General features: G+C 38.0%; 1 protein-coding gene and 1 long non-coding RNA gene across 4 annotated transcripts in view; one reads left to right on the plus strand and one right to left on the minus strand.

Moving 5' to 3' along the window:
- Positions 1–11,721: 11,721 nt before the first annotated feature.
- DDIT4L (DNA damage inducible transcript 4 like) lies at positions 11,722–17,861 on the minus strand. 3 transcript variants are annotated; one of them, XM_074396499.1, is made up of 3 exons: positions 17,426–17,861; positions 16,632–16,771; positions 11,722–14,014 (listed from the first exon to the last, which is right to left on the minus strand). In XM_074396499.1, exons 2-3 carry the CDS (start codon positions 16,720–16,722, stop codon positions 13,527–13,529), a joined length of 579 nt encoding a protein of 192 aa, XP_074252600.1. In that variant the 5' UTR covers positions 16,723–16,771; positions 17,426–17,861; the 3' UTR covers positions 11,722–13,526. The 3 variants fall into 3 exon arrangements, with proteins under 3 accessions (XP_074252600.1, XP_010338423.1, XP_003929563.1); XM_010340121.3 differs by having other exon boundaries at positions 17,390–17,861; XM_003929514.4 differs by lacking the exon at positions 17,426–17,861 and adding an exon at positions 17,058–17,196.
- LOC141584022 (uncharacterized) overlaps positions 17,226–27,923 on the plus strand; it is a 236,721-nt gene continuing 226,023 nt past the window's right edge. The window contains exon 1 of the long non-coding RNA XR_012516889.1: positions 17,226–17,403. This is a non-coding gene — a long non-coding RNA (uncharacterized LOC141584022). The remainder of the gene's footprint in view (positions 17,404–27,923) is intronic.

Below are 27,923 nucleotides of genomic sequence, written 5' to 3' on the forward strand. Positions count from 1 at the left end.
AGTATCTGCAAAGCTCAATAAAAAGGAGTGCAATAAAATGAGGTGTGCCTATACTAACGGGGAGGATGAACATTTTGGAGGAAAAAATTCAGCAATCCCATGGCAAGTGTATACAATAATCATGTTCCTTGTTCTTCTCCAAAGTGACCTATAGCCATTTGTCTGGGTTGCTGTACAGTAGAAACGGAGAATGCACAATTTCAAATTCTTTTGGACATGGAGTCTACTACATTTATGTGTCAATTTGGTGGGGCCATGGTGCCTAGATCCTTGGTCAAACCTTATTTTGAATGTTTTTGTGGAGGTTTTTTTTTTTTTTTTTTTTTTTTTTTTTGAGACGGAGTTTCGCTCTTGTTACCCAGGCTGGAGTGCAATGGCGCGATCTCGGCTCACCGCAACCTCTGCCTCCTGGGTTCAGGCAATTCTCCTGCCTCAGCCTCCTGAGTAGCTGGGATTACAGGCACGCGCCACCATGCCCAGCTAATTTTTTGTACTTTTAGTAGAGATGGGGTTTCACCATGTTGACCAGGATGATCTCGATCTCTTGACCTCGTGATCCACCTGCCTCGGCCTCCCAAAGTGCTGGGATTACAGGCTTGAGCCACCGTGCCCTGCCTTTTTTTTTTTTTTTTTTTTTTTTTAACATGGGATTCACATTTCAACTGTTAGACTCTGAGTAAGCAGATTACCCTTCATAATGCGGGTAGGCCTTATCCAATCAGTAGAAAGCCTAAATAGAATGAACTGATCTTCACCAGGCAAAAAGGAATTCTCCCAGCAAACTGCTGTTAAATTAAGTTTAGCCAAAAGCTGCTTTCTTACATAGTTTAAATTTGGCCTGAAGGTTTCTCCATACATAGAGAACTATAAGTTACTTGGATGTGTAAATAGGCTATAGTTAGTTGGGAGGGCTATAGTTAGTTGCATTAAGCTTTTTTTCTATTCATTTTCTCAGTAAAATAGACCAGTTAGAATCCTGGAAAAGCTGGGCCCAGAACTTATTTTATAAGATGAGTGGATCCAAATGGCATAAGCAGAGGAGTAGGGTGGACATTGTGATGTGCCACCCAGGTTCCCTTTTTATGTCTGGAGCAAGCATAACCCCTGCTGAAGTGTTGGGAACTGACTGCTCACAGGCAAGCCAACCCCTCAGGAATTGCTTTCCAATGAAGGGAGCTGCCTTGTCCAAAGGCATACACCCCTACCTTGTGGTTCCGGGGTCTAATTAATGGGGGAGGAGATAGAGGTCAAACCTTCTTGCCGCAGGGTAATTAACTCTGAAGGGCATCCTAATTCTAAAGGTGCCTGAGACATCAGTTAAGAGCCTTTGTTAAATTTTACTTTTATTTTTTGAGATTTAATCAACTATTCAACCATTTCCTCTGCTCAATCTGACTTCCTCCTCTTCCAGTGGTGTTGACTGGAAGGACTTTAACTTCCTGTCTGCAAATCTCCATCTCAGGGTCTGTTTCCTGGGAATCCTACTTAAGGCAGTTATTCAATGGGAACAATGCTAGATGCAAGATGTGTGGTTGCTATCTTGTTTAAGCTTCTGTAAATGCTCTCATTGCCTATTGTGGGTGACAATATTGTCTTCTACATTAAACAAGCAGCAGAAAAGCCTGAATACCAGAAATTTACTGATATTCTCCTTTTTCTCTTCCTTAGATTCATATGCCAAAGCCTGTTGATTTTTCCTTGTAATGACCCTTGAACTAATTATTATTATCATTATTATTTAACATAGAATGTTTCTATTCTAATTAGGCAAGTCTCCCCTCTTACCTAGGCTATTTCAATAGGTTTTTCTCTGACCTCCTGCCTCTTGGGTCTTTAAGGCTATTAAATTACTATATACAATATTGTCTGATTGATTTAGCCAAAATTCTATGTTGTAAAAGCTTATAAACATGAAAGAGCTCAACTATGTAACTGACTATACATTTCTTAGTGTGGCATCTCAAAGGTCTCCATATTCCAGGAGGTATTCATCTCTTACTAATCTGTTTAAAAAAGAAATTACTAAACATTGACAAAGATAAAAATCCAAGTCTCTGCCTTCAAGTTGCTCAGAGTAATTTCAAAAGTTTTTCTGTTGCCACACTTTTTTCTATATACAACTCTATCTCTTGAGTCAATCCCCTTGTGAATAATTAGTCCTTTTAAAAAAACCGTAAAATATTCAAGCACATAGAAAAATATAGACAATGAGAAAATAACGGCATACCAGATTAGAGATATTCCTTTACTGAGTTTTCAGATCTCATGCCATGCTTTCTCTGGAGGTAACTATTATACTGAATTTGGTTTTAATTTTTTACATTTATGCTTTACATTGTTACTATATATATACATAGATCTATAAATAACATGTTATACTATACTGATCATTTTTCCTCTTTTTTTCAGTAAATACAATATTGAGATTTAGTTATATTTGAGAATGTACTTCTATTTTTCTTATATTATTTATTGTATCTGTCTGTCTATCCTCATTTTCATTCCTATAGCTGCTGATAGATGCTTTCCATTATTTTCCTGTTCATTTTCAGAGTTTCTGAATGTTATTAATAGTGTTTTCAAAAAAATTGAACTTTATTTTTGTGATCCTCTCTACCCTTTACATTTTCTAAGTCATCAATTTCTGCCCATATCCTTATCCTTTTCTTCTTTCTAAGTTTTGAGGTTTCTCTATTTCTTTTTCTAACATCTTTACCTGGGCATTTAGTTCATTGATTTTACCTTTTTTCTTTTCTCACACAGGATTTAAGGCTATACATTTCTTTTCATGTACTGCTGTGGAGGCTAAAGTGACTCCATCTTGGATGTGAATCTGCCATGTTGACTGCTGATTAACCCCTGTACTAAATTTATCAGCCTCTTTCTTCAGCCTCTCAGCTTGACCTTTGGAGACAGATATGCAATAGACCTGCTTACCAAGGAACAACTGCTTTAACTGCATACCATATGTTTGGCTATGCAATACTTTCATCAGCCTCTTTCTTCTGGAAATGCCTTTAAGATTTCTACTTTATCTACTGTGTACCATAAATGTTGTTATAAGCAGATACCAATCATAAATCTGGCCCATAAGCAAATTCCCTAAGGCATATAAATCCTGGTTCTGGGGGGTATTATCATGGGGATTCACCATCTCATCTTATGGTGGCTGCACTAGACATGGCTTCTGTTGTAAGTCTCTATTACATGTTTCTTTCTTAGAACTAGATTTATCAGCTTCTTTCTTCAGCCTCTCAGCCTCCTTGGACCTGTGGGGACAGGTATGCATAGACCTGCTCACCAAGGAACACTGTCTTAACTACATACTATATGTTTTGCTATGTAATAGTTTCATTCTCTTTAAATTCCAAGTTTTTTCTAACTATCCTTTTTGACTCATGAATTCTTTTTCTTTTTATTTTTTTTTGACCCATAACTCTTTAGAAGCATATTTGTAGTTAAATTTCCAACTGTATGGGGTCTTGTGGCTGGTTTTTAGACTTTTATAATTTGTTGCACAGAACAGCCTTTGTTAATTTAAGGTTTGCTTCGTATTATAAAATTTAAATTTTTGTGAACTTTTTATATATACATGGAAGTAATGTGTGCTTACTAAGTGGGGCTTATAGTTCTATGTGTGGTCATTAAATATGGTGCATAAAGCTCTAATACTTAGGGTGTCATTCACATATTTCACTTCTTTAATTCTCTTTTTGATGGATTTCTCAGTTATTGAGAGATGTGTATTAGTATGGTCTATATGATTATAAGTTGCTCAACCTACTTTCTAATTTTGCAAATTTGCAGTTAATATTTTGAGGCCATATTATTCAGCACATAGGTGTTAATCAGGATAGATCAGATTATGCCACAATATCAAAAATCTCCCCAAATTCAGTGGCTTAACAGAAGGCTTATTTCTTTGTTATCCAAAGCTCTAATTTGAGTCAGCAGTGAAAGAACTGGATTAATTTTTTTTCCTCAGTGACTCAGACTGACAGATGTGTCCTTTTGTCATTTCTGGTCACACTTCTTTGGTAAAAGCATTTCAGATGACCATAGCTAATTTCAAGGAGGGTTAGTGGTAGAGAAATATAATTACATCCCATCTCTAGAAGAAGCAGCAGAATATTTGGGGAAAGTCCAATGACTACTACAACATATAAGTTCAGGACTATCGTATTTTCCAGGAAAACTGTTTAAGTATTATGTTGCAATTCACTTTATCTCTAATAATGTTTGTTAAGATTATAAAAAGACAATAGAGGAAACAGTGTAAAATATGATTTAAATATCTGTGCTCAGACCTTAAGACATATATTAAAAAATAAATAAATAAAGCTTGCTTTGTAAGAACTAATACAGGCCCAGTTCTTTTTTTTTTTTTTTTTTTTTTTTGAGACAGAGTTTCGCTCTTGTTACCCAGGCTGGAGTGCAATGGCGTGATCTCGGCTCACCGCAACCTCCGCCTCCTGGGTTCAAGCAATTCTCCTGCCTCAGCCTCCTGAGTAGCTGGGATTACAGGCACGTGCCACCATGCCCAGCTAATTTTTTTGTATTTTTAGTAGAGACGGGATTTCACCATGTTGACCAGGATGGTCTTGATCTCTCGACCTCGTGATCCACCCGCCTCGGCCTCCCAAAGTGCTGGGATTACAGGCTTGAGCCACTGCACCCGGCCACAGGCCCAGTTTCTTAATACTGGCTGTGGGAGACAATTCTCTGTGGTTCTCTCATATTTCTGCTTCTTTTACAAGAGAGGCAGTGATTGCCTTTAGTTTTGGACTATCTGTTCTGTTCAAGGATATTTTTATGGTGGATAACTGTGGAAGACAGATAGTGTCTGAAGCAAAGGTCAGGCATACCCTTGGGTTCTCTAAGGTCGGCGTTCTTCTCCTGTAATGTAACCCATAAGCATCCACCTGGGCCTAACCTTCCTGCTTCCGTGGGACTTAAGGGCAAGAGTGGATTGATGCAAATATACTGATGTCCATGCTGCTGGCTATGCATGTGTAGTGAAATTCTGGAAGTCCTGTGTTTTCTACAAGTATCCATGAAACTGTGGCAGGCTAATATGTTACCTTAAAATTTGGGTTAATTTTAGACCCTTGGGAGTTCTTTGACACCAGATTCACTTCCCTCATGCTAAACTGTTCTGTCCTGATGCTGTTGGTACTTGCTTCAGACTTTACAGTGTCTGTGACAGAAAATTCATTTTGGATTATGTGGTACCTACCTAGAAGATTCTCTGAAACACAGTAACAGTTGACTCAATATCTTTATGCTATTGCTGATAGGATACTGCAAAATGCTCTTCTATATTCCCTTCAAATGGCTTTGGTCTGGAGTTTTGTCTTGAAACAGATTTAGAAAACTTCTTTCTCAACAAAGCCACACTTGAGCTATAATTTGGTTTATATGAATCAAACCATCTCTCTTTGCTTTTCCTTCAGCATGTTTGGATGGAGTAAAGAAGTACCCTTTTTATATTTGTAAATTATTAACAAATATTTGTTATGCAATAACAATATTTGTTATTTGATAATTCTACCTAATTATCAGTTCTGAAAATAAGATCAAGTCTTAGTAATCCAAATGGTCAAGTTCTTCCACAGCCTCGTTTAGCTCATTTACATTCCTCAGCATAACCTTTCATAATTTTTCAGATATTGTATGTTCAGGCAATAAAAATTACATTATCCTCTGCAAAGGTAAATCAGTCACAAGACTAACAATATGCAATAGTAATGATTTTTTTTTTTTTTTTTTTTTGACAGTGTCTTGCTCTGTCACCCAGGCTGGAGTGCAGTGGTATGACCATAGTTCACTCTAGCCTTGAATTCCTGGGCTCAGGCAATCCTTCCACCTCAGCCTCCCGAGTAACCTGGACTATAGAGGCAGGCCAGTGCACTCAGCTAATTTTAAAATTTTTTGTAGAAACAGGGATCTCACTTTATTGCTCAGGCTGGTGTTGAACTCCTGGCTTTAAGTGAACCTCATGCCTCAGCTTCCCAAAGTGCTGAGATTATAGGCATGAGCCACCATGAATGGCAGAAAATTCTTAGGTAGAGATACAGATAATTTTGTTTTCCCCTAGAATTTTATTTAAGTTTTAAAATTGCCTTTAAACATTTTTAAATGTTTTATTAACTATTAAGTACAAGAAGAGATTTATCAAATACATGTAAAACATAAAGAGTTACAATTTAATAACATATTTATGCCTACCTCCAAATTTAAGGAAACGATCGCTACTATTACCTTTGATGTTTTCTGTGAACCTCTTATTATTCCCACTTACTTTTCTCTCTCTTTAGACATATTCATTCTTCTAAAATTTGTTACAAAATCCTCAGAGTTTTTAATAGATAAATCATATATATTTGCATCCCTAAACATTTCAATGTTTTATGTCTTTGATCATTACATAAACAGAAAAATGGTCTATTTGTTCATCTGTGACTTTTCTTTTTTTATTCAATAATATATTCCAAAGATCCATCCAGATCATTTGTAATTTATTATTTGTATTAATTTTTTAAATTTAAGTTAAAATTTATTTTATTTTTAAAGGCTAATCAACTGAAGCAGTAGGAGTAGAAAAGTAACAAAAAAAAATATTGGTAGGTACAGTGGCTCACGCTTGTAATCCCAGCACTTAGGGTGGCCAAAGCAGGTGGATTGCTTGAGCCCAAGAATTTGAGAGCAGCCTGGGCAACATGGTGAAATCCCATCTCTAAAAGAAATATTTTTAAAAATTAGCCATATGTGGTGGCACACTCCTGTAGTCCCGGCTACTCAGGAGGGTGAGGTGGGAGGATCACCTGAGCTGGAGATACCAAGGGTGTAATGAGTCATGATCTCGCCGTTGTACTTCAGCCTGGGCAATGGAAGTAAGATCCCATCTCAAAAAAAAAAAAAAAAAAAAAAAAAAAAGAAATCTGTAATTAGTTGTAATCCATTAGTTGTAAATAGCACTGTATCCAGACCAGCCTCATTTGTAATTTAAAGTCCATTTTCATTGCTGACCAGCCTTCCATTGATGACGATACACACAATTCATGTACCCATTCCACAGTTGATGGGCACTCCATATACTCTTCCAGACAGTTGTGTTGCTGAACTCCTGTGAGTCTCCTAGTGCATTAGTGCAAGAATAAAGGGCAGTAGTCTTAAAACAGGGATATATGTACAAGGATATACAAATATTTTCCTTGTGATATGTGGATATGTGGGGCACAAATAGTTTTATTTCTAAATATATAGAAGCAAAAGGTTTAGAAATTGACTTTTGCTTCTATATATGCTCTTTTCTAAAACTGATCTCTCTAAGGCTTTGTCAGAGACACAGGTCCTGATTTTAAATTTGTGCTTTATTTTCTTCCTTCACTTAACAAAAGACATACCTTTCTCTCACTTTTGGTCAATCATACTATAATACTTTATTCCAGGGTGTAAAAGCTTCTAGAGTGCTAAAGAAAGGGACAGTTTGAAATATTGCTATAGGATAGTATTAAGAGTGTTGAGTATTATTTGAATGCTTGGCTTTATGGCTGAATCGTGTTAACCCCAAATTCTGAGGTTCTAACCCCCAGTACGTCAGCATGTGACTGCATTTGGAGATAGGGTCTTTAGACAGGTAATTAAGTTAAAATGAGGCCCCTAGGATTGACCCTAATCCAATAACTGGTGTCCTTACAAGAAGAGATTAGGACATAGACATGAACACAGAGGAAGACAACATGAAGATACAGAGAAAAGATGACCTCACCTATGAGCCTAAAAGAGAGCCTCAGAAGAAACCAATCCTTCTGATACCTTGCTCTTGGACTTCTAGGCACCAGAACTGTGAGACAATATATTTTTGTTGTTTACACTCTCTGGTCTTTGGTACTTTGTTATTGTAGCCCTGGCAAACTAGCATGCTTAGGTAACAAGTACTTTTGTGAGTCAGGTGGTTTCAGTTTTTTTGTTTGTTTGTTTCAACAATATTGAAAGAAAACCTGATTAAATTATGTGCAGACTAATCACTTAAAATAATTTTTTGATGATATATTTTCATGTGATTTGAGTATATACCTTGAAAGTAGTTCAAAGATTGAGTGATAGATAACCAAATCTCCTACATTCCCATCTTATTGATGTGAATAGATTTTCTCAGAGCTTACATCTATAGAAACAAGAAATAGATGGTCAGGCATGGTGGCTTAGGCTTTTGAACATATACTTTTTGGGGGGTTGTTTGTGATTTCCTTATTGCTTTGAAAGAATTCTTTGAAAGAATTCAGGACTTTGAGAGGCTGAAACAGGAGGATCACTTGACTCCAGAAGTTTGAGGCCAGCCTGGGTGACATAGCAAGACCCTATCTTTACAAAAGATTAAAAAGTGAGCTGGGTGTGGTGGTGCACCCTTGTAGTCCTAGCTACTCGGGAGGCTGAGGTGGGAGGAATGCTTGTGCTCAGGAGTCTGAGGCTGCAGTGAGCTAGGATTGGACCACTGTACTCCAGCCTGAGCCAGAGAGTGAGACATTGAGAGAAAGAGACAGAGAGAGAGAGAGAGAGAGAGAGAGAGAGAGAGAGAGAGAGAGAGAGAGAGAGAAAATGCTAAACTCTCAATTGTAGTGAAAAAAAAATTAAACCACAAATTAATTAACTAAAAGGTCATCTCATTAAGAAATAGCTTAGTATTATTATTATTATGTTTAACGGTATTCAAAAATTTGGAAAACATGTTATTTTGATCATTGTCTATTATTACTATTTGCAAAGTTAACTCACTCAAAAATTGACATTTAAAGACTCACAGTCACAGAAAATCTAAAAAAAATTTAATTTCAATTTGTAATCATTGTTTATAGGGAAGAAATAATAAAGAACTTTTAAATTTAAAAGATTTTACATTAAAGAAAAACTCAGTATAAGATGTAGACTTTGAAAAGAGACATGGATAAAGAAAAGTATCACTGAAAAAATTTAGTTCTGTTGAAGACCCTATTTTAATGTTTTCTAAATAGATGTTGTTGAATGTCAAATTACTATGCTACTTACATTCTGTTGGAAATACTTAAAAGATGATGTGATAGTTTTATTTTAAAAGGCCAGTATTTTTCACATTCTGGACTTTACATCATTTGCAATTTTTTTAAACTTAGGATAAGTAATTTGAATGAAAGTTTAAAAAATGGGAGAGGCAGGGCACAGTGGCTCACACCTGTAATACAACCACTTAGGAAAGTCAAAGTGGGAGGACTCACTGGAGCTCAGTAGTATAAGACAAGTTTGGGCAACATAGGGTAGACCCTGTCTCTACAAAAAATAAAAAAAATTGGCTGGGCATGGTAGTGGACGCCTGTGGTCTCAGATACTTGGCAGGCTCAGGTGGGAGGACTGCCTGAGCCTGGAAAATAGAGGCTATGGTAAGCTGTGATCATGCCACTGTGCTCCAGCTTGTATGACAGAGCAAGACCCTCTCTCTCTCTCTCAAAAAAAAAGTTTGAAGAACACTGATATGCTGGTTCACAAAATGTACTTAGCAAATTTATAAAATAATGCCACATACATATATTGACTTGTTGATGTGATTTTTATGTGTGTGCTTCCTTACCAACTTTTAGAATTATCAATTTTTTAAAAATAATGTGGATGTCTATATTGATATTTTATTATTGCTTTTTATTTGAATTTCTCTGATTACCAATTAGATTGAAGATGTTTTCATATATTTATCAGTCAGTTTGGTTTCGTTTTCCATGTGGTGCCTATTCAGGCTTTTGATCACATATTTTTGGGGGGTTGGTTTGTGTTCTTATTGCTTTGCAAGAATTCTTGATGTATTCTGGTTACAAACCATTTTTCAGTTACATGTGTTGAAAATACTTTCTTCCAGTTCCTGAGTTTTAATTTTGTCTTCCTTCTAGAATTATTTGATAAAGAAATGTTTCAGTGCATCTTGTCCTGTTATTTAAGAATTCTTCCCTCTACTTCAAAATTATGAAAATTCTGTCTTCTAAGTTTCCCTTTTATATTTAATTTCTCAATCAACCTGAAATTGATTTTTATGCTCAATGTGTGTGCATACAACATATTTATTTTCTGTGAAAGGTCATTATTGTACCAGTTATTAAAAACAACATCCTTTATCCATTATGAGAATATTGAGAGGGTAAAAGTAATCAAACTTGGTTTCTCCTGTACCCTCTCACTTGAAAATGAACACAGAAGCCTTTTGTGACCAAATGTGTGTGGGTTTTCCTCACACACCAGGCAAGCAATCAATTCTGCATCTGACACCAGCTGGGTATCCTCTAATTCAACTTTATTTGGACACTACCTGGAGACAGCCTCAAATAAGACTGTCCCCCACCCCCAACTTCCAATGCCAACCTCAAGCCCTAGCTTGCTTTACCTGTGCTTCTGACTTACCTGCTATAAATTAGGGTTCCTATGACCCCCTCCTGGGATTAGATTAATTTGCTAGAGCAGCTCACAGAACTCAGGGAAGCACTTATGTTTACTGGTTTATCATAAAGACTAATAGAAAAGAAGCTGTGAACACCTATGAAGAAATGTATAGGCCAAGGAATGTGGGAAGCAGTAAGAGCTTGCATGTCCTCTCCAGGCCTACCATTCTCCAGGAACCTCCAAGTGTTCACTTATCCAGAGGTGTTTGAACACAGTCCTTTTGGGTTTTTATGGGAGCTTCATTATGTAGAATTATGTAGACTGGTTAAATCATTGGCCATTGGCTTAATCTTCAGCTCCTCTCTCCTTCCGGGTGGAGGTGAGGGTTTGGTGGGGCTAAAAGTCCCAACACCCTAATACAGCCTTTGTCTTTTTGGTGACCAAGCCCCTTGGACCAAGGACCAAGACTACTGAGGTTACCTGGGGGTTTCCAGCCATCAATCAATCATTAGCCTACAAAAGACACTTACCACTTTGAAGAATCTAAGTAGTTCAAGAGTTCTATACCAGGTAACAGGAACTAAGACCAAATGTATATTTCACAATATGTATTTGAAGATCACCCGAATCTTCCCTTACATCAAAAGGATATACAACTTAAAAGATAATTGCACAAATCTCACTGAATCATCTATCATTAATCAAGTTTGCCGTATAGTATAAATGTCTCCCAGAAGGAGGTCACTCAGGTTTGCAGATTTCCATTTGCAAAAGAAGTAGTCTCCGCAAATATAGCTTCACCTTTTCAGGCATCTGTTATAATTGAGCTGGAAGACATCATCATCAACTGCTCTAAGCCTCTTTTGAGGTGATAATATTGGATTTTCCTCTTTATATAACCCATTTATTCATTCCTTTACCTAGATCTACTATTCCTTCTCTTCATTTATACCCCAAGTCTTCCACCTTTGGAAGGGAAGGTTTGCCTACATTTTCCCACCCTGGGTGTCTAGACGGAAGGTACTAACGCTAGTCTAGCATGTGCTCCCTTTCAGTCCATACCCATTAAGTTAGGGTTAGGCTACACAGGTGCAGAAGTGGTGGGCTATTTTTATTACCAGGCAAAATAGCTGCATTCCCTGTTAACACCAATTTTGCTAAATGAGATGAAAGCACAACCCACTATCAGGCCCGTAAGGAATTCTGATATAAGGTTTCTTGGGAATGAGTCATCCCTACTTACAGCCCTTGTAATTGCTGCCCTGATCCTGTGACCACTGTCTCAAGGAGTAAGGGAAAGATAAAAAAAGGACAAGAGAATTAAAAATATATAATGCTTTATTGTCAAAAATAGACAAACTTTAATTTCCTTTAACAGGAATATTAATTTAACAGCCTCCAAAAGCCATCACCATTTTGTAAGCATAACAGGCAAGAGTCAAAGAAAACTTATTAGTGGAAAAAGGACAACAGTTCTACATCCATGCCCAAGAAGCGTTGCCCAGTCAGTGGTGACAACTCCAGGACAGCAGCAGAAACACAGTGAACCTTTGGAGCCTAATAATAGACATGCAGAACAACATGGATTTATCTTGGCCTAATTCTGTAAAGATTGGCTTTGTAGTATCTTTCCAAGCATTGGAAGAGTTTAGTTTGTTAGAACACTTGCTAATTTGAACAGTGACATTTTAGGTCACTTATAGTATCAGTAACAGGATCACACCTGTTTTTGAGTAACACCGGGATGATACATCTGTCCCTGACACCAGTCTCCAGCATGTGGAGTGGAGCTAATAGCTAGGGCAGGAAACCTGAATAAGCTCCTTATCCACGACCCACAGCAAGGATATGAAAGCCTTGCTGAATTGAACATTGTTGGGTAGAGGCTAAATTCTCTCATTAACATAAAAAAGGAAAGAGATAATGATCTACTTAGTCAGAATAAGACAAAAAATAAGGCCTTTATTATTCCCTAGTGACAGGTATCCAAGGTGAAAGAAATCCGGTATATGCACAGTTATCTGGGCTGTGAGTTTCATTGTCTAGGCTGTACCATAAACCATATCTCCATAGCCAATGCAGACTTTGTAAATTGACCCGTTTCGATCATTCAAAGTGGTAGTATACAGCTACTGCCCTTGAAAATTGGGGTTAAGGAGAGATACCTCAATTCCCAGAAAAGCCCAGAGATGAGATAACACTGACATGGTGAAATGGTTCATCTGAGATTAAGCATGTGTAATACTGAAAGGAAGACAGATTAGTAAATACATCAGAGAGGGACTAGATCTCAGAACTAATTTCCTGTTCTCACAGGCATTCATCATTCACTCAATGGAAGAGTAATCAACTACACGCAAAAATATCAGTTCAATATTTTGCATTTTTCTAGTTAAAAACAATATTTAACACTTAAGAACAAGGGAAACTGAGCTTATAAAAGCATCCAAACCAACACCGTGGTTACTGAAATGGCAGAGCAAGCTTTTGTCGCCTTTTTAAAACAGCGTGAGGAAGTCACCAAGAAACAGTGAAGCAGTTCCATTATAGCCATAATATTTCTCATTCACTCTTACCTAGGGTTAAGCTTTAATTAAACTCACCTACTTAATCCTACCCTCCTGTCTAAGAACAATTCAAATTTGAGTCAGGAACTGGTGGTCTAGGCTTCTGGAAGTTTTGATAGGCTAAATGTCACTTAGTAAGATTTTGTGATTTAAAGAATCACTCTGAAACCTTACAGAAAAAAAAAAAAGCCATATGAAAATCAAACTAGGCAAATCTGGTTTATGTAGTCTATTAGCAAGACTACCTGAAACAAAATTGTGGAATCAAATGTACAACTCAAATGGACTTCTACTTTTGCTTACCTATTCCATTTCATTCAATTCTCTACAAAAATGTGATATATGCAGAAAATGTACGCTATTTTGGATCATTTCTCCAAAGGCCAGAAAATCAGCCTGTTAGCTGCAGTTGCTATGAATGTGAAACACAAAGAGAAAATGGACTACATTTGGGGTTTCTTATTGAGGGTAGGTGGGGCAAACTATAAATGACTTTAGCTGACTTGCTGAATAGTTTCACTACCCAATCACGAAATAACGTTTATAAATGTTACCGTTTTAGGACCCTTCAATGACTGTTGTTCCAATCAGTGAGTAAAGTTTTTTCTTAACAAGTCGAAATCCTGAGCTGAGGATCAGAGTTCTCCTGAAACCAGAGGAGAACCGACCTCTACTAAAGAAGTCCCTGAATCTAGTCCATGAGCAGTTCTCCTGCTTAAACACAAGTGTAAGCTCAAAAGTAGGCACCACACTAGAATCACACACAATCCTATCCAGCTTTTTACATACATTTTCAATTTCCAAGTTCACGTGCATAACACAACCTCGCAAGCCACAGGGTTCCGTTGAGGAAAGCCGTAGGACATCTTGAGCAATTCTCTGGGTCAGTTTCTCTGGGACAAGGACCTTTGAGCAACCAAGTTTGGTTTGCTTTGATTCGGACAGACAGTTCTCCAGCATTTTAACCAAATTCTGGCAAGTTGATTCCTCAAATATTACCTCGTTGAGGTTGGGTTCAGGAACAACATAATCCCAGTAGTCAAAATCTGTAAGAAATGGGAGTTTTCTTTTGAGATAAAGAAAAAAATAAGAGTAGAAAAAAACCATGATATCAACATTGGTTACCTCTATCTACCATATCTGCTTTTTCCTAGTGTTTGTTTGAGAGTCAGCTGACCTCAATTAGCTGTTAACTAGGTAGGTAATACAGCGAATCCTTTAACTTCTCATGAGTGAAAGTTCATATGTGAAATAAAAGTTTGGATAATAGTGGATAGGATATAACCACTTTTCTTTCAATTTATGTGTGCACACAAAACGCACATGCAATCATAAAGGCTATGCATCAGAAATCTACTCATGATTTTCCCAGATTATTCGTGATTTTCTTTTCTTTCTTGGCTACTTGCTTATGGGGTTTTTCTAATTTTGTTTTACAGAAAACATATATTACTTCTGGAATAAAAAGTTATAACTTTGTTTTTTTGGACTAAGGCACGGTTTCTAACTGTAGGAATACATGTAAAAAATAAAGAATTGTTACTATTGTGCTTAAAGTCCATGAGGTTGAAGAGTGATATTAAAGAGCTATCAAATTTGCATCTTTAAGTCTTTACTGGAGTGCCCTGTAGATCTCAATTTTAGCTTTAACCTCTTTAATTAAAAATTGTGCAAAGAGAAGAGAAGACCTTTGAGGTTCATGACTATATATATAACTGGCTGGGTAGTTTTTCTTAGCCAAGCAAAACAAAACAGTCCTAGGGAAATAAAATTAGATTGGCTCAAAGGAAAAAAGATAGCTCTGCATTTGGTCACCTACCCCTCACATTAATCCTACCACTTGGCAGGATGCCACACCACACGCAGTCGAATGAAAAAGGTTCAGGCAGATGCCCTCCGGGCTCCTCTTCCTAAGCCTACTCCACCTTCATCAGCTACTGGGTTTTCCTCTCCACTTCATGTATACATTTTGATTATTTAAAGAAATTTTACAACGAAATGAAACAAATGCACGCCAAAGAATAAGGACTCCAGATTCTATGTACACCGAAGATAGGGACTTTTGGAGCTCTGGCCTATAAATTAGGTCATCAACCACTTCACCTTGAAAGGAGGCAAACCCGAAGAGCTTAAGCAGTTTATCTATGCTCTTACAGCTCTTTAGTGGCAGAGAAGTGTATTCACTTACAAACTGCTGTTAAAAGCAAGAAAGAGTGTTGTTAAACATCACACAAAGATATGTGAGAAAAAAGATGATTTGTATAGCATTGCAGCAGTGAAGGTGTTCCAGAAACAGGCCCACCCAGCAGGAGATGCTGCTCCATGATATTTCAAAATGAGATAAAAGATATTCAGAAGATGACAGAAGCAATGAAAGAACAGCATAAACCAGAAATAGAAAAGCCCAGGCCAGGTGTGGTGGGCTCACTCCTGTAATCCCAACACTTTGGGAGGCCAAGGTGGGCAGATCACTTGAGGCCAGGAGTTTGAGACCAGCGTGGCCAACATTGTGAAACCCTGTGTCTACTAAAAATACAAAAATGAGCTGGGCCTGGTGGCAGGTGCCTGTAATCCCAGCTAGAGGGAGGCTAATCCCTGGAGGCTGAGGCTGAGGCTGAGGCACAAGAATTGCTTGAACCTGGGTGGCAGAGGTTTCAATGAGTGGAGACCATGCCATTGCACTCCAGCCTGGGTGATAGAGTGAGACTCAGTCTAAAAAAAAAAAAAAAAAAAAAAAAAAGGAGAGAGAGAGAGAGAAGGAAATAGAAAAGCCCAGAAATGTGGTAAACTAGACAAAAGGAGGGTATGAAAACACTGCCTGTGGAGCTCAGGAATGAATTATAAGGAAAAAACAATTTTTTTTTAAATGAAAACTACAAGCACAAAAGTGAATAGATACCATGGAAAATGCAATATTTGGAAATAGATGACAGAAAAGAAGAAAGCAAACACGAAGAGGTAAAAAGACATTCCGACAAATCGAATATAAGCTAAGAAGATTGAACCTAAAAAAAAAGAAACTGCTGTTAAAATTGCAAATGACAGCAAGTCAAGCAGGGCTGCTGTTCAACAGTTTCCTTCTCACAGTAAAAATGGAATAATGGATATATCCACGACTGAAATCCTACTCAGTAATAAACATGAACACACTTTAAGCAACAACATAAAAGGATCTCAAAAACATTAGGCCACGGGAAAGAAACCAGATACCAAAGAGTATATACTGTATGGTCCCAGTTACCTAAAGGCAAAACTAACTTGGAGTGATAAAAATCAGTTCAGTAGTTCCCAGGGGTCAGGGGAGAGCGAGGAATAGCTGGCAAATGGGTGCGTGGGAATTCAGGGGGAGAGGTGATGTTGATTACAGGGGTAAATACATTTCCTAAAACACAAACTGTATTCTTCACAATCACGTAAGATGAGGAGCTTAATGCCAAAGAGCCTACTGGCACCAGACTAGAAACATGCAGCCCTCGGGTATTCTACTTCTGCTACTTTTGTTTCTATCACGGAGAGACGATGTTAGAAAATTTGTAAAGAAGTCTCCTCAGATGGATTTTGTGACACCTCCTACAAAGAGGAAGGGGAGGAAGCCCGCTCAGCCGATAGATGGAGAGGCACCGACCTTTGGAGGGGAGAAGTGTGGGCAGCGGGGACACTCACCACTTAGCAGGCTCTCTGTGTGATAGCCACGATCCAGCAATTCTGAAATGCTGGCCGGGTTCTTACTGCTCAAACTGCCAGTTGCAACCATGGTCAACGGCTCCGTTTCCCTCGCGGGGCGCAACGGCCTTTCCTGAGTGCTGGAAAAAAGTAGGCGAGAAGAGACGGAGTAAGTCAGGCGAGTCGTGCAGAGGCTCCTAAAATGCCCGGCGTCGCGGGAGCGAACTAGCGGAGGAACTCCTCTGCCAAAGGGGAGGAACCGGCCCCTTCAGCTCAAGTTGACAAAGGCCTGGGAGCGGAGCCGCCAAGTACAGCCACAACCTGAAACTAACTCGCAAAATTTGGAAGCGCTGTGCGCAGAGCGCCCCGCGGCCTCACTGCGCCCCTCGACCTCGTTGCGCCCCCCAAGGCCGCAGCTTCGCCCACCTGCCGGGAGATGCGCTCGCTGCCGGGTAAACACAGGCAGGTGCCGCCTCAGGAGTCCCCTCTCCCGGGGGATCGGTGACCTGCAGACCCCAGCAGCCAGCGGCACCCTGCTCACCCCGCGCCCACCCCGCGCAGCAGCATAGCCTCCGGGGCAGCCAGAACTTTATAGGTCCTGTCCACACCCTGCCCTGGCCCGCCCACCTGCACCGCCCCTCCCGCCCGGCGCCCCGCCCCTCCCCTCTGGGGTCCGGTCCCCTTGCAACCCCAGCACTTCCAGAGGGCCCGAGGCTAGCCGCAGGGAATTGAAGATAAACCAGTAGAAGTGCGGACACCTGCTGTTTCCAGGGTAGGCCTCGGGTCACTGTTACCGTAATTCCGGGTGCACAACTCTTTGACTCGGGTCAAAGCCTGAACTCGTTTCTTCAGTGCGTCTCCTCCCCAAGCAAGTGCACGCTTTCACACTCAGGCCGCTCCCGGCAGCTGGAAGCTTAACGATCTGTGTATTTTCATGTCCTGAGGCTTTGCTGTGTCGTCCTGAACACTTGGCTTAAATCTGTTGCAATGTTCACTGAGCATCATATATTGTATGCACTTATTTCTGGCCTCTAACCCAGTCAACTCGACTGCCTCTCAGCGTTTCTGTATCCTCCTCTGCTGCATGCGGTCAGATCTAGTTTTCCTATCCCTCATCGAAGGCTCGCCAGCATTTTAGAAAGAGCCTTAATGACCCCATGCACTCCCTGGTTCCCCGGCATCCTTCGTGCTTTTACATCTGTGACTAACGCGTTTTCTCCGCATGAAAGGTACCTGGCACTCTTCTAAATAGATCTTGCGCCAGAGCGTGGGGAGCTTGAATTGAGCAGGAGTTTGCCAAGAAACAAAACCATTAGTAGGATCTTAGGTACTTCCTCATCCGTGCATCACTTAGAGCAATTGTCATTTCCGGAGGCAGAAGCAATTGTCATTTCTGGCGAGCCCTGTTGGGAGGATCTTGGGTTTGGGATGTTTTGAAGAAGTTTCAGAGATTGAAGATAAAGTTTTAGATTCTGCTGGGGATCAGCAGATAATCCCTGTGAGACCTCTGTTCGGTCCTGCACAGGAACACACAGAGGGGCAGAGGAGCCCTGGAAAGAGGCAACATGCCCGCACAACCCATGAGCAAGAAGCCAAACCTTCCAAAGTTACTAAGCCACGGTTTTCTCGCTTTGGTGTGCCAGTAGGAGATGATCCGTTCAGAGAATCAGCTTGGGGTGGGTTAGGGAATGCCTGGAGGGAGAAAGTTGTTCCTACGGTAGAAATTCTAGTGTTGCCTCCCGGGTCCTCTAGGATTATGTGTAGAAGGATCTGCAGGTTAGAGCCTTGAAAGGCAGTTTGAGCTGTCCTGGCATAAAATTCTTAGAAAAACAAAAACAGAAGGGGTATGGAGGGTGTGATAAACAGATCAGTGGGAGGACATTCAGCGGCAGAGCCGCAGAAATTAAAGCCAACTTGACAAGTCCATTTTTAACTCGGTTCAGGCAGCTGCGCTGCCTGAAGGTCAGGCGAGCCAAAGAAGATGCTGATAGGCAGGTTTTGGAAGGCCGGTTTCTGCTTCTACTTCAATAGACAGAAAAGTGAAAAATAAACAAGCCCGTTTAAGCCAATTAAAAAGCGGTTTCAGTGGCTAGTGTGTTGAGGACCAACGGGTGGGCCTCTGGTCGGGTGTTGGATGCCAGCCGCCTGACAGTCATTCCCCGGGAAGGCCACAGAGCCTCTTGTACTTGTCTGGGCAGCATTACTAATGCGGCTGCCACTTACCTGCCTCCAAGGAGAGTGATTAGAATTAATATAATGAGTAGTCTGAACCAATACTAGTGAAATAAAGAAATTACTCATTTCAGTTTCCTTAGGGCATTTAGGATAGCTCATAAACTAAATGCTCCCATAGGCCAGAAAGATTATCGGAATTTACAGAAAGTGGTAGTTACTCTTGGCTCACCTAACTGAAATTTTGCAAAATCTTTTGGGATTTGATTGCAGAAAACAATCTACCTATGTACAAAAGACTTCAAATAGTATCTTTTTGTCTGGGGCTTACTCTCAGTAGTTACATGGCATAAGGAATGACTGAGGTAAAACACATATCTGGAATAATTAATTTTCTACTGTAGAAAATGTCCTTTTAAAATCTACTTAAAAGTGTAGAAAATCCATTCTATCACTAGTTTGTATTCTTGAAGGATTAAACAGAACTGATTTTTTTTTTTTTTTTTTTTTTTTTTTTTTTTTTTTTTTTTTTAGACTGGAGCATAGAGAAGAATTAGAAAAGCTGAGTGCCATTATAGGCTAAATGTGAGGTGGCACAGTCTATCGGATTTTATAAAAATCTGGATACAGTCAATTATTTATAACTGAAAGTCCATCACATTGGAGCACTTCCGGTGTTTATTAAGTGCAGTGATAAAGAAGTTTTTTTTATTGCTCTTTCATTATATCCTCTAACTAATACTACATAAACAACTTGTGGGAGTGCTTATTGAAAACAGTTGTGTATGAAGAAAAAGTCTAGTCACTTAAATAATTTGATTTCCTTTCCTACACCAGTATATTATATTATAACAAACTGTGAAAATCATAAGCAAAAGCCTTTAACTTGCGGGCGCGGTGGCTCAAGCCGGCACTTTGGGAGGCCGAGGCGGGTGGGGTTACAGGCACCGTGGCACGTGCCTGTAATCCTAGCTACTCAGAAGGCTGAGGCAGGAGAATTGCCTGAACACAGGAGGCGGAGGTTGCCATGAGCCGAGATCGCGCCATTGCACTCCAGCCTAGGTAACAAGAGCGAAACTCCGTCTCAAAAAAAAAAAAAAAAAAAAAAAAAAAAAAAAAAAAAAAAAAAAAAAAAAAAAAAAAGCCTTTAACTTAAGCATGCTTGCTTTTTGATTACTACAAATTACTCATCCACCTTCTTACAAAAGGAAAAAGAGACAGTAGTCACAACTGGCAACAGTGTGTTCATTGGATGTATATGCAAATATTAAGTTCTAGGCTTCCTCAGGTATAAATATAGAATTCATAATGTCATTGCGTATATAAAGTATAAATTCACAATACCAGGCATACTGCAAAAACAAAAAGCAAAAATGATGCTTTAATGTATTATTACAGGAAATATTGGTGTCTTTTATAATTGTGATTTGGAGTGTTGAACGTTTATGACATGTTTCGGTAGCCAATTTTCTGTCTTTATTTGGTATAAACCACTTATTCCTGTAATCCTAGCACTTTGGGAGGCCGAGGCGGGTGGATCACGAGGTCGAGAGATCGAGACCATCGTGGTCAACATGGTGAAACCCCGTCTCTACTAAAAATACAAAAAATTAGCTGGGCATGGTGGCATGTGCCTGAATCCCAACTACTCAGGAGGCTGAGGCAGGAGAATTGCTTGAACCCAGGAGGCGGATGTTGCGGTGAGCCGAGATCGCGCCATTGCACTCCAGCCTGGGCAACAAGAGCAAAACTCCGTCTCAAAACAAAACAAAACAAAACAAAAAAACCCACTTATTTTTGAATCTTATTAATACATTTACATTCAGTACATTGCTTATTTTATTTCACAGACTATGACACCTGAGGGAAAATTACTTGATTTCTTAATTTGTACAATTCAGGGAAAACTTACTGGATGTGGAAGTTGATCTGTACTGTATCCAAGGTAACCATTAGCAGCAAGCTCATGGGGTCGGGGTTGTTTAAAGATTAAAAAGAAACCTTTATAATCAATGCTAAATGTTATCTCTTTTTTATAAACAAATATGAGATCTTTAAATGCTGTCTCTGGATTCCCTTGCTTGAGCTAAGTTTGTAAATTTAGTGTCCCATGTGAAGTACTTAGAACCAAACCTGATACTAAGCAAGAGCTTAATGAGTGATATTATTATTATTGCTGTTATTATGTTCTGAAATTATAGTTCTCTTACAGAAATTTACAGGAACTCTCTTACAGGAGTTGTTAGGGAAGCATTGTTAAAGTATAAGAAAATTTATGATCTTTCCTGTTTGCAGGAAATCTGGAAAGTGTTGCCACTGATTACAAAGCCTTTTTTATTATAATACATCCATCACTCTATGGGAAAGCAGGAAGGGATCTGCCAATGATATGTAAGAAAATAATGTGGGTAAAAAATTATCTTGGTGTAAAATACAGAGTTTTATGTGTTAACTTTTCTCTGTTAATCTAGGAAATAGTTTTCTGGAAATAACATTTACAGACAATTGAAACTATTGGCTATAGAACAACACAGTTGTTTAAGATATGTATGATCATCTGTTAACATTCTGGATGAGATATTTAATCTTATTTACCTTTGAGGGTACATCACCCAATACAATTTCCATTTAATGATTATTCAATATGACTTATTATATTAAAGGATGTAGCACTTTCTGTTAAGTAAGGTAACATGAAAACTCATCTATATTAAAACAAAAACCAGGCTCAATATATAAAATGATACCAAATGCTTGCTACTAAAAGCTGAGAAAATCTTCCAGTAGCAGAAGGCATTGCCTCTCTAAATTTAAACAGAGAAATGGTTACCATAGCAACTTGTCTCAATATAGTTGTATGATTTTGTTCTCTTCATAAACAATGCTGTGTATTATCACTCTTTAAATAGATATTATATGTTTAAATTCACAAATATCTGCTTTTCCTTAATTATGGAAAAAATTATAATTCAGGTGACCATATCAAAGGATGTCAACCAGGCACACGGAGCAAATCCTTGACATTTGTCTAGGGGTACATCTCAAAACCTTTACAAATTCCAAATTTGAGAATACTACTATGGCATACCATTTCTCTGGAATTTTAATGTGCACCAAGAGATGAGGAAAATAAAGCTACATGCTCATGTAGCTGTTGGGTTCTTCACTGGTTTCCCTTCCTGTACCAGCTAAGTATTGTATTTCTGGTGGGCCAACCTTGCACAGCTTTTGTCATTTACATTTGTATCCTAGCAAAATTACACATTACTTCATGACAAACCTGTGGGGTTGCTCAAAGAAGAGAACTGAATTGGAGAATGCCTGAGTGTCGACAAGATATGGAATTCTGCAGGGTACTTTTTAAAGTGGGATCTAATCTCCATTCTGCAGATTTAAAGCACATTAAGGTTAAGGAACCTAAGTCCAGAGTGATTCAGTTTTTTCATCTTCATGGTGTAGCAGTTATTTGCATTGACTGTGGAGCTTAACTCCTAGCAGTGACATTTACTAGCTGTGTAAACTTGGATAAGGTACTTGACATTTCTGTGCCTCAATTTCCACCTTTAAAATAGGATTTATGGGGAAGTGAGAGGGAGAGATTTGTTAAAGCAGCGGTCCCCAACCTTTTTGGCATCAGGGACTGGTTTCATGGAAGACAGTTTTTCCACAGATGGGGATGTGGATAGTTTTGGGATGAAATTGTTCCACTTCAGCTCTTCAATCATTGTTACATTCTCATAAGGAGTGGGTTAACCTAGATCCCTCATATGTGCGTTCACAAAGGGTTCACGTTCCTATGAGAATCTAATGCTGCAGCTGAGGCAGAACTCAGTTGGGAATGCAGGCAATGGGGGAGCAGCTGTAAATACAGATGAGGCTTAGCTCACTCACCCACCTGCTTCTCCCCTCCTGCTGTGTGCCTGATTCCTAACCAGCCATGGACTGGTACTGGTCCATGGCCTGGGACTTGGGGACCCCTGTGTTAAACGGTACAAAATTATAGCTAGATAAGGGAAATCAATTCTAGGGTTCCTTCCATCGTAGGGTGACTATACTTAACAATAATATGTAGTTTTAAATAGCTAGAAGGAGGATACTGAATGTTCCCAGCACAGAGAAATGATGAATATTTGAGATGTTGGATATGCTAGTTACCCCCATCTGATCACGATACATTTCATGTGTTAAAACATTACTATGTTATATACTGCATGAAAATGTACAATGTATCAACTGAAAAAAATTTAAAACTACACTAAATAAATAAAATGAGAATTATAATTTTACTTTATAGGGTTGTTGTGAGGATTCAATGAATGAATGCATAATGTACTCAATAAATGTTAGTCATGATCATAACGATGAATTTTACTCTGACTGAAATATTCTCAAAGTCATGGTAACATTTTAATGAACAGGTAGCTAGGGGAGTGTCTACAATATGATCAAGAGTGTGTATAAAAGTATGTCTTTTGTATATATTCATTCATTTGGTCAATTGACATTCAATAAGTATTTATTGTATATTAATTATCTGTTAGGCCCTGAGAATATGGCAGGAAACCAGACATGTTTGGTGCCTGTCACCAGACAGATTATAGTTCAGAAAGGTATATAGGCAAATAAATACAAGATTATAAATAGTATGATAAAGTTAGGGGAGGTACAGGGTGCTCCAGGAGCACAATGATATAAAAACTAATGTGTTTTGAAATAAGATTTATAACCTTGCTACTTATCATGTTTATCATGGACTAAGAGCATAAGCATCTCTTCAGAGAGTGTAAGAAATGCAGAACCTCAGGCCTCACCCTACGCTACCGGAAAAACAATCTGCTTTTTAGTAAGATTTTTAGGTGATGCATATATATGCAATTAAAATAGATTTTAGTTAAAGAGAATGAACAAAACCATTAGACAATATAAGCACTTGTAAAATTATTTCTGGGCCAATTAAGAAAAAATATTTCTTGAATGCCTACTATGTGCAAGGCCTTGATGCAAGGTGGATAGAGTCTCAGCTGGGTTAAGTGTTTGTTGATTCTCCATAGTTCAAGTAAGACATAATGGCCCTAATGAAAATAATCCATCCTGTGTGGTTTTTAGCTGCTGGGCCTGGCTCACAGACCACATACAGCTATGTGAAAACAGTCTGGTTTTCAGAGAAGACTGTATTATGTAAAAATTAAGTCCTGTTTTAATAAACTTGAGACACTATGAAACCGTGAATTATATTCAACCTTGATGGAATGGAAGCCTATAATATAACACAAGGAAGGGGCTTATATAATAAAATGTATTTAAAGTAATTGGTCTATGGAAAGTTGTATTTGGAAACCACAAATTTAGAAGGAAGAAAGAAATACAGAAAGATATATCCTATTACTTCCAAATTTACTACAGAGGATAAATAGCATTTTGTATGTATTCATTTATTCTGCTGTAATTGGATCATAAAAATATATTTTAAAACATTGAGTTAGTTTGTGAAATACTGTGCTGGTAATTGAGAACTATTTTTGTAGATGTTACCTATTGTGGTGGAAGAGCTAAACTGTAAATTGCTGAAGAAGTCTTTCAGGGGATGTCAGTATAGCCATAGGGCATGCTGAAGTACATTCAGTTTTGTGACATTATTGATGCATCATGTCTAAATTGAGCAATAAATGATACTTAATTTATAGCATCACATGATTACCTTTGCAGTTAGCTTAGATGTTCATATGCTAAAGGCTTATAAAACAGGTCTGACCTCTGAGTGTGTACGCCTTAATGGTTTGACTTAGAACTCTAACTCAATCAAACTTACTTTCAAATTCTGGCTTTGCCGTAAGTGACATCGTGAAATTAACTGAAATCCTTTGAATTTCGGCTTCCTCATCTGTAATATAGAAGATTCAGTGATACAATATATTTAAAGTTTCTAGCAATGCAACTGGTACATATCAAGTCAAAAGTCATCATCCTAAACACTCATAGCTATGTAAGTTTGTTCCTGTAAATGCACAAAATTCAACTGTAGTAAATAATTCATCAAATGCTGTGATAGACTTCTCAGATGGTTGTAGATTTTAGTCTGCACATAATGCATAATAAAGAGTGCACATGCTGGAGAATCAGGAGACCTGGCCTCATATACAGCTTTTATACTAACTTGGTCTCTGACTTTGTACAAGATGTGTCAACAGAATTTCGTGGATGTAGTGAAAAACTAAAAAGACATTCACCCAGGCTGGAGGAGGAGAGATTTATCTATGGATTTCAAAGCAGTAGAAACCAGGGCCTGACTTTATGGCTATGTCTAGGAAGTGACAAGACCTTAGAGAGAAAGTGGACAGAGTTCCTATTTGGACAAAATTCCTGCTGTTCCCCGAGAGCCATATGGAGCAACAGAAAATAGATCATATCAGATGGGATGCTGAAGGCACAGGTGATGAACATCTTAGCTGTAACCTACTCATGATCAATGACTAGAGAGTGCAGTCTCCATCCCTGCCCCTCTCCTGAAACCTCAACATTGCACAGGATTTGAAACCCTTGGCATGCGTATTGGATCTGTGGGGTGGGAGGATAAGGATGGTAAGAGCAAAGAATGAGTGACATTAAATGACCTATTATTCAGTTGAATGAAGGGTAAATATCAGAAATTAAGTTAAATAGCCACATGAAGCAGTAATGTGGCTTTATTGCATAATCAAGTCTGTGGACTAAGATTGATACTCTTGTATCTATCTTTCAGCTTAGCTGTAGCTGTATTTCTGAAAAATATATTTTTACATTTTTCTTTCTATTCAATTTAAGGCAGCATTCTTGGAAGCTCTGCTTTTAGCATCTACAGTCAACACAACTTCCATATATAGTACATTTTTAGTTTATCCATTATTGAAAGATTGCTGCCTACAATGAAATCTGCATATAAAGTACTTTTTAAAAAGTATTTTTAATGTGTTCTGTAAATAGTTACTATGAAAATTCCATAAATCAGGAATATTTTGTATTTTCTAAATCAGGGAACTGTTTATAGGCAGACATTATAAAGATAAAGACATAACCTTTGCAGGCAATTATGTAGGTGTCATCTAACAAGTATAACAATAAAAATCAGTTTTAAAATAACTCTTATACTTTTATCTTACTATTAAACAGTCTAGAGAAAGTGTTACAGAAGCTAAAAAAAACCTAAAAAGTGAAAAACAGATGAAAGTGAAATAAAATAATAAACTTAGTAAAGAAGGATTTACTTCAGATTTCTAAACTAATAGCCAATTTGTACATTTCAAAAAAAAAAAGGTAATACAGTCTCATGATTGAAAAACAGATTTTAACTGCTGATTCTCATCCATGCCACCCAACCCTTGGTAACTACTTTTATTTGTTTTTATTTGTCCTTTTAAAATTTCTTTATGAAAATACAAGCACATAGTAACATATAATCTTAATTTCACTTTTTTACCCTAAATGGCAATATTCTACCTATGTTGCTCCCATTGTGTTTTTGCACTAACAATGCATCTCAGAGCTCTTTCCAGACAAGAACTTAGTTTTGGCTATTCCCCTGTTTGTTTACTTTAGCTGTATGGTGTTGTGCTTTATAGATCTTCATTTACCCAGTAGCTTACTGAGAGACATTTTGATTATTTATAGTTTTTGCAATTACATATAATGCTATAATGAATGATCTTATTCATAAGTCACTTTGAGTGTGGAGAAGAATACCTATAAGGTAAATTTTTAGAGGAGGGACTTCTGCATTAAAAGATAAATATCCAAAATGTAGTTTTGATAGATCTTGATAAGTTATTCTTCATAGGAATTGTATAGTTTTGGGCATCCACCAATAAAGTATGAGAATTTTTGTTTTTCAGTCTTTCCAGCATTTATTCATTCACCTGCTATACCATTTTATGCAGTTTAAATATGTTCTAGAAACCTATTAGGAGTTGTAATTTCTCTCATGCTAGTTAGAAGGGATATTATAGTAATTTTAAAAAGGGGAAACTATAAATAGAAATTATTAATTATAACTTTCAGATAAAATTAGAAATATATAATTTTCTTCCTGATTTTCACTTTTAGGGAAAGCCTTAAGGCTGTATCTACAAAAACCATTAAAACTTAACTGGTTGGTCAGCTTGGGCACCAATATATATATATATATATATATACATATATTTAACACTCTAAATCATCAATCAGCGGTTCTGTTGTTACATGGGAACATTGGTGTTCACTTAATCCAGTCTCTTTGATGTCTGTTGAGGAAAGAATTTTTATCAAAGAAAGAAAATATTCTTTAATATAAAACTTACAAGTTGCCACTAACTTGATTTCAATTTCAGATAGTTAAATAATATTTCCCTCTTTTTAACCTCAGTAGAATCATGAACTTTCTTATAGCCCACAGTAGAATATTCAGTTAAGTGCAATTCCGTTCATCAAATGTTTGTGGATGTTACTATAGAGTGCAGGGCAGGGAGAGCAGAAGTTCAAATGCAGTTTTGGGGAAGGTTCTAGGTCAGCTCCATCCAATCCGATAGCTATAGATAAATTTGTGATTGAGGACTTTAATATGTGACCAGTCCAAAGTGAGATATAGAAAATACACACCAGATTTCTGAAGATTTAGTCAAACATGAAGAATGTGACATATGTCATTAATAGTTTTTATATTGGTTACATGTTAAAATAAGATTTTCGATATGTTGGGTTAAAAAAATATATTGCTAAAATTAATTTCACTGTTTCTTTTTGTGACGTACAAATGTGGCTACTAGAAAATTCAAAATTTCATATGAGGCTCACACTAAGAAATACAGGACAAGGGCTAGGGGCAGTGGCTCACGTCTGTAATCCCAATACTTTAGGAGGCTGAGGTGCGTGGATCACTTGAGATCAGGAGTTGGAGACAAGCTTGGCCAACATGGCAAAACTCTGTTTCTACTAAAAATATAAGAAAATTAGCTGAGCTTGGTGGCATGTGCCTGTAATCCCAGCTACTTGGGAGACTGAGGCATGAGATTTGCTTGAACCTGGGAAAAAGAGGTTGCAGTCAGCTGAGATTGTGCCACTGCTCTCTAGCCTGGTTGACAGAGTGAGACTGTCTTAAAAAAAAAGAAAAGA

The sequence above is a fragment of the Saimiri boliviensis genome, chromosome 3 (assembly GCF_048565385.1).
Source record: "Saimiri boliviensis isolate mSaiBol1 chromosome 3, mSaiBol1.pri, whole genome shotgun sequence".
Lineage (NCBI taxonomy): Eukaryota > Metazoa > Chordata > Mammalia > Primates > Cebidae > Saimiri > Saimiri boliviensis.